The following is a 7,169-nucleotide window of genomic DNA, read 5'->3' on the forward strand; positions in this document are numbered from 1 at the left end:
GGCACAATGTTTATCGTTTCTGAATATACTGCTATAAACGCAAACCTTTTTATTCAAAAGCTGTTTTTTATTCTTCTTGTTTACAAAAACTGTCATTCAACTATTTTTCAAAATGTCAAAACAAATACAAAGTGATTCTTATTCAAATAAAACTCAACATTCTCCCCCCTGTATTCAAACAATGAACTAGTTGTGAATACTTCCTTCTAATAACTGAATTGGACACAGCTTGGCAACAGGGCGGTGATAAATATTGTCTTGAATCTTAATATCTACGACTCTTACTCTTCCATCTTTACCGGGGTGTACGTCAACAATTTTTCCTAATGGCCAATTGTTTCTTGGTAGCTTATTATCCATGAGTATGACAATATCACTTTTTGCTACATTTTTCTTTTCTTGAAACCATTTGCATCTCTTTGTGAGTGTGGGTATGTATTCCCTAATCTAACGATTCCAGAAATGTTCTGCAAGTTGTTGTGAAAACTGCCAACGTTTTTTCAAATCGTAGTTGATTTTATTTGCATCAAAAGTTATAGGTGGCTTTGCTATGCTAGATGTACCTATGAGGAAATGATTTGGTGTAAGACTTTCGAAATCCTCTCCATCGGAAGATACATATGTCAGAGGTCTACTGTTTACTATATGTTCCACTTCTGCTAGCAAAGTTAAAAGAACTTCTTGCTTAGGTGCTTTTTCGTTCAGAATCTTTTTCAGTCCATCTTTCACCGATCGTACCATGCGCTCCCATATTCCACCCATATGTGGGCTTGCTGGTGGAATAAACTTCCAATCAATTTCCTGAGATACCATCTTCCTCTTGATCAAATCTTCGTCTAAATTTCTGATTATCTCCTTCAATTCTCGGTTTGCTGAAGTAAGATTTGAACCATTGTCGCTCCAAATTGATAAAGGCTGTCCCCTCCTAGAAATGAATCTCCTTATTGCTAAAATCGCTGAATCTGTGGTGAGAGATTCTGCGATCTCTATATGGATAGCTCTAATTGAAAGACATGTGAAGATTACCCCATATCTTTTTTCTTTTCTTCGTCCAATAGAAACTTCCATGGGTCCAAAATAATCCATTCCAGTATAGGTGAATGCTCTAGGTGGTTTCTGCAGTCGTTGCTCTGGAAGTTGTCCCACTGCAGGAACCTGAGGTTTTGTTCTTCTTATGCTACAGAAATTGCAAAACCTTATTGTTTTAGTTACCAGTTTTCTGGCCTGCAGTATCCAAAATCTTTGCCTTATTTCATTTAGAGTTTGTTGTAGACCTGCATGATTATTTTTTGAATGATAAAATTGAACAAGTAATCTAGTGTATGTGTGTTTATTGTCTAGTATGATTGGCCTCTTTGCTTGAGGAGAGAGCTCTGTAGAGTTATCTGTTCTTCCTCCCAAACAAATAATATTATCTTCCATATATGGTGACAATTGATAAAGTTTGCTTGATTTTTGTATAGGTCTATTTTTCATCAGAAGATGGTATTCTTGTGAAAAACAATCCTCTTGCACTTTTCTATTCCAAATTCTTTTTGCTCTCTTCAATTCTTCAATTGTCAATTCTTGTTTTTGGAGATTTTTGCCAAGTTGTTTGATATTATGTTGAAATCTGAAAACATAGGCTGTGCTTCTCATCAATTTCATGTAGTCAGGAAATCTTGTGATGTCTAGTAAATATTCAATTCTATGTGAAACTGTCAATAATATGAATTCATGTTTAAGTTCGAAGGTTTCTGGATTTTCTTGAATTTCTTCGTCCTTGTCTATTCTTTTTTGTTCCATTGGCCAAAATTCTCGTTTATTGTATAAAAATTCCGGACCTTGAAACCACTGACTTTTTCCTTGTAGATTTATGTCTTTTGTATCTCGAGTAGCTTCATCTGCTATATTCAGATTGGAAGGAATCCAATGCCAGTCAGGAATTTTCGTGTTCTCCTGAATCTCGCCCACTCGATGCGTAATAAAAGTTTTGAACATTCTTGGTTCTGATCTCAACCAACACAAAACCGTTTTCGAGTCTGTCCAAAAGTGTGTTTGATTCACTTCGAATGAATGTTCTTTCCTTATTGTTATTGCCAATCTGGAACCCATTACAGCGGCTTGAAGTTCCAAACGTGGAATTGTTATTGGCTTTAGAGGTGCTACTTGCGTCCTTGCCATCACCAAAGAGACATGAATGTTTTCGTTCTTCTCGAATCTGAAATAACCTACTACCGAAAACGCTTGCTCACTCGCGTCACAGAAGATGTGAAGCTGTAAATTAAAATCATAAATGAAGTTCAATGCATAACACCTAGGTATCTTGAGATCTTCAATTTTTGAAAATACATCAATCCATTTCTCCCATTTAATATTCTGATTATGAGTTATCTCATCATCCCAACCTATGCCACTTCTCCATATATCCTGTAAAAGAATTTTTGCTCTAATGACATAGTGTGCGAGGAGTCCTAGAGGATCATAAAGAGACATCACTATTTTGAGGATCTGCCTCTTGGTTGGATTTTTTCCTTTCGAAATTATTTTTTGCATTTTTGAAGAATTCAAAGAAAACGCCAAGTGATCGGATGATGGAATCCATTTCAAACCGAGAATTCTCTGCGACAAATTGTTTCTTTCTTGCAGAAGTTTTTCATCACCCCTAAGTTCTTCTGGAATATGTCTATAAACTTCTTTCGAATTGCATACCCAACCTCTCAGTTCAAATCCTCCTTGTCTGTGGATGAAAATGACTTCCTTTATGAGGCGAATAGCTTCTTCCTCTGTGTACACACTGTCCAGATAATCATCCATATAATGCCTATTTGTTATTCCATTTACAGCTTGAGGATTCTTATTCTGGAACTCTAATGCATTTCGATTTTTAATATATTGTGCCGAAAAAGGCGAGCCCACAGAACCAAAAATTAGCACCTTCATTTCATAGGTGCTAGGTTCTTCATTGGAATTATTTCTCCAGAGAAATCGTTGTCCAGCACGATCTTCTTTTCTGATAACTCTCTGTGGAACATATCTCGAATATCTGCTGAGAAAGCTACATCTTTCTCTCTGTATTTGAAAATAACTCCAACAAGAGAATTCAATAAAGCAGGTCCTCTCAATAAAAAATCATTCAAACATTTTCTTTCCACCTTGGCAGCCGCATCAAAGACGAACCTCAATTTGCCGGGTTTATTTTCATTTTCGACTCCAAAATGTGGCAAATACCATACCTTACTTGATTCTTCATCTCCTTCTATCACTTTCTCTGCATAGTCTTTCTCTAAATATTCTTCTATTTTCTGTTTGTAGGTCATAGCGAATTCCAAATCTCTAGTCATTCTTCTTTCAAGATACTGAAATCTTTGAAGAGCTTTATACTTACTTTCTGGTAAAGTTGAACTATCATCTCTCCATAACAAACCAGTTTCCCAACGGTCTCCATCTCCTATTCTTCTTGAAACTGATTCCATTATTTGAACTGCTTTTTTGTCTTCCGAATTCATTGATCTATCTTCAGAAATTTTGACGCCAAATGACTCCGTGGAAAAATAATTCTTGATTTCTTCATGTAATTTTTCATCACAGTTCATCTGATTATGGAAAATATGAAGAACAGTATTGCTATCTTGTCTACCTCTGAATTCTCTCAAATTTCCATGTGCTATCCATCCCAATTTAGTTTTTGATAACGCTGGCGTGTTCTTAGGACCTTCAATTACTTCTCGGCTAGTGATTAGATCCCAGTTATCTTGTCCTATCAACAATTGCGGTTTTGCTTGAGCCATACTAGCAAAATCTATATATTCCAGATGGCTCCATTTTTCTTTCAGTCTTTTTCCATCAACCGTTTGCCTAGGAAGATCCATGTCTTTCACTGTATATGCATTTTCCATCTGATAAAATGTGGTCCTATTGTTGTCAGCTATTTCAAAACTTACTTTTTTTGAAAATAATCTCTTGCAAGTGTCTTCGTGGGTCCACTTCAAACCTAACTCTGTTTCTTCGCCAACGAGGTTCATCTTGTCTGCTAAATCTTGATCAAGAAGAGTTACCGTTGAAGCTTCGTCAAATAATGCATAAATTTCAAGTTCATTCTGAGAAGATCTTATTATAACCGGAGCGATTTTCAATAAAATTTCTGTACTGAATGATTTTGTGGTATGAGCAACTATTTCTAGACTAACAGTATCATTTTTCTCCTTATTTTTATCAAATGCGTCATTATGAAGACTTTTATGATGTATTTTTTCACAGTTGTTTACCCCACATTTCTTTTTGTTACGACAAAATTTTATTTTGTGAGATGTTCCCAAACAAGAAAAACATATACCATTACTTTTTACGAAATCCCATTTTTTGTCTGTCGAGAGATCCAAAAAAGTTTTGCATTTATCTATTATATGTTTCTCTTCACATATGATACATTTACGAACTGAAGTATTCTTCTCTTGAGAAGTAACAAGAGTTGTTTTGAATCTCTCTTTATGAGGCTGATTTTGAGAGAACTTACCAGATACCTGATTTGTAGAAGGCTTACCCACATTCATAGATTGAGCGTAGCTTGCTGCTTCCGACTTTCTCCACAGCCACTTTTTAAATTCTTGTAAAGTGCTCTTACCATTCTTCTCAAGTACTTTTTCACCCCATGAAAGCTGCATGTTGTAGGGCAATTTTTGTAGAATTTCCTCCAGAATTTGAGGGCAATCCAAATAGTTCTGCATGTTCATGATTTCTAGGGTAACCACCAGATTTGATACATCTTCCGCAAAATGCGTCAGAGACCTGAAATCATTATTTTTCATTATAGGAAAATTCTTGGCCTTATTGACCAGACTTTTCACAATCAAATCTGCTCGACCGTATCTACTAATCAAAATATCGATAATCGGTTTGATTGACGAAATAGATAACAACAATCCCTCCACTGATCGTCTAGCATCCCCTTTCAAAGCTTTCCTCAACCTTCACATATTTTCTTCATCTGTTAAACCCAATAAGTTAGTTGTTGAAAGAAATTGTTGATAAAAACTTGGTCATTCAATAGTTTCTCCAGAAAAAATTGGTAAATCTTTGTCAATTGATTGTCTCGCCAACAACTGCCTAATTTCTGCACCTGAAGCTTCTTCATTTTTTCTATAATGTGTATGTCTTGCCCCTGTATTATTTTCGAACGAAGCCCTTGTACTATTATGAGTATTGTCAATTTGACTTTTGTGGAACGACCTCTTACCTGTCTTATTCTTGACGTCCGTATTTTGCAACCAATTACGCACTTTCACTTCAGAATCAACAGAAGAAATCTCGTCATTTTTTGAATGATGTGAATTTCTGAACGAAATGTTGTCACCTTCCGAACGGTATGTATTACTTACTCCCAAATCGAATTTCTCACTTAGTCTAGCTTTTTCTAATGCCAACCTATTTTCAGTCATTTGCTTTTCCATTTCGAACTGCTTAGACAACAATATAGCCATTTTTTCGTCAGCTTTTACCTAGACTTCCATGAGTTTTCTCATATAAATACTTGCATTGGATCTCACAGATAAAGATACTGAAACCAATTTAGACTGTGCACCATCATTTCTACTGCTTCTAATGGACGAGACTACAGATAACTTGTCTTCTGTGGCATCGCGTTCAGCATTGTCAACTTATCTAACTTCGCTGATGGTGGTGACATCCTTTTTATGACTCTCGCTTTTTGCTTTGGCAGTCTTGCTACGTGTTTCCATTTTGCCGTTCTCTAGGCTGAAGGACCAGCACAATGTTTATATTTACCTAGAAATGTGCACTATTAGTATATCCGCTCGAAGGACCAGCACAATGTTTATATTTACCTAGAAATGTGCACTATTAGTATATCCGCTCGAAGACCGGCACAATGTTTATCGTTTCTGAATATACTGCTATAAATAAAACGCAAATCTTTTTCTTCAAAAGCGGTTTTTTATTCTTCTTGTTTACAAAAACTGTCATTCAACTATTTTTCAAAATGTCAAAACAAATACAAAGTGATTCTTATTCAAATAAAACTCAACAACCGTCAAGAGAAACATTCGAGCGTGTCGATCGCAGCTTGAGGGAGACAGGTATGTAATAATTGATAATTAATTTGAGCACGTTGTTTAATTTCGATATTATTGTAGGTACAGTTTTGCCAAAACGAGGTGGTGAGGGCGCTCCTAGGACTGTACGTACCGTTGTATTGGAGGAAAATATTTTGGAAGCCGTCGCTGATGATCCTTCAATGAGCATCAGAAATCTATAAGAACAGTTCCATACATCCAAGTCCACTATTCATAGAATAATTAGGGAACAACTGCTCCACCCATTTCACATCCAGAAGGTACATGCCATGACACCTCAAGATTTTCCAGCACGACTGGAATATGCCAATTGGTTTATGGATAGGCAAAGAGAGGATATGACTTTTATTAATCGAGTTTTATTCACTGATGAAGCAGGTTTCAGTAGAGATGGAGTTATCAACTCTCATAATCTCCATATATGGGCAGAAGAAAATCCCCATGGGATATTGCAAACCAAACACCAACGGAAATTCAACGTGAATGTTTGGGCTGGTATCATAGGAAACCATCTTATAGGACCATTCGTTCTACAGGACCGATTGAATGGAGAACGTTATTTGGAGTTCATTCAGAACGATTTGAATGGACTTTTGGAACATGTTCCATTGCAAACCCGAAGAGATATGTGGTTTATGCATGATGGCGCTCCTCCTCATTTTAGTTTGATTGTGCGTGACCATCTGAACCATATTTTTCACAATAGATGGATTGGTAGAGGTGGGCCATATTCATGGCCATCGCGGTCTCCGGATTTGAATCCATTGGATTTCTTTCTGTGGGGGCATCTAAAAAGCCTTGTTTACGCTACACCTATTCACACAAGAGATGCATTGTTGAATAGAATAACATTACATTGTGAAGCCATACGAAACGACCCTGGAATGCTATTTCAAGTACAGAGAGGGTGTCTTCGCAGACTAAGAAAATGTATAGAGAGAGAAGGTGGTCATATCGAGCAGTTTCTGTAGCGGATTTTTCATTTCTGTTTGCTCTTGAGGCTCTTGAGTTTCGTTAGTTAAACGTGTTTGCATTATAAAAATTCGTTATGAACATTTTACCTATCATTTCCATTTTCCTTAAAAACTAATATTTTCG

The 7,169-nt window shown here is 36.4% G+C and overlaps 2 protein-coding genes across 2 annotated transcripts; both read right to left on the minus strand.

The window, feature by feature from the left end:
- Positions 1 to 447: 447 nt before the first annotated feature.
- LOC141481528 (uncharacterized) lies at positions 448 to 2,796 on the minus strand. Its single transcript, XM_074173152.1, has one exon. The coding sequence runs from the start codon at positions 2,794 to 2,796 to the stop codon at positions 448 to 450; it is 2,349 nt and encodes a 782-aa protein (XP_074029253.1).
- Positions 2,797 to 2,918: 122 nt separating this feature from the next.
- LOC141481529 (uncharacterized) lies at positions 2,919 to 4,787 on the minus strand. Its single transcript, XM_074173153.1, has one exon. The coding sequence runs from the start codon at positions 4,785 to 4,787 to the stop codon at positions 2,919 to 2,921; it is 1,869 nt and encodes a 622-aa protein (XP_074029254.1).
- Positions 4,788 to 7,169: the final 2,382 nt, after the last annotated feature.

The sequence above is a fragment of the Leptinotarsa decemlineata genome, unplaced genomic scaffold (assembly GCF_025532065.1).
Source record: "Leptinotarsa decemlineata unplaced genomic scaffold, Ldec_3_MD MMD2_tig00000199_RagTag_RagTag, whole genome shotgun sequence".
In the NCBI taxonomy this organism is placed as follows: Eukaryota; Metazoa; Arthropoda; class Insecta; order Coleoptera; family Chrysomelidae; genus Leptinotarsa; species Leptinotarsa decemlineata.

Excerpts from the sequence above, each read along its gene's own strand:
- LOC141481528 (XM_074173152.1), bottom strand. The coding sequence starts at position 2,796 with ATGGATGATTATCTGGACAGTGTGTACACAGAGGAAGAAGCTATTCGC.
- LOC141481529 (XM_074173153.1), bottom strand. The coding sequence starts at position 4,787 with ATGAAAAATAATGATTTCAGGTCTCTGACGCATTTTGCGGAAGATGTA.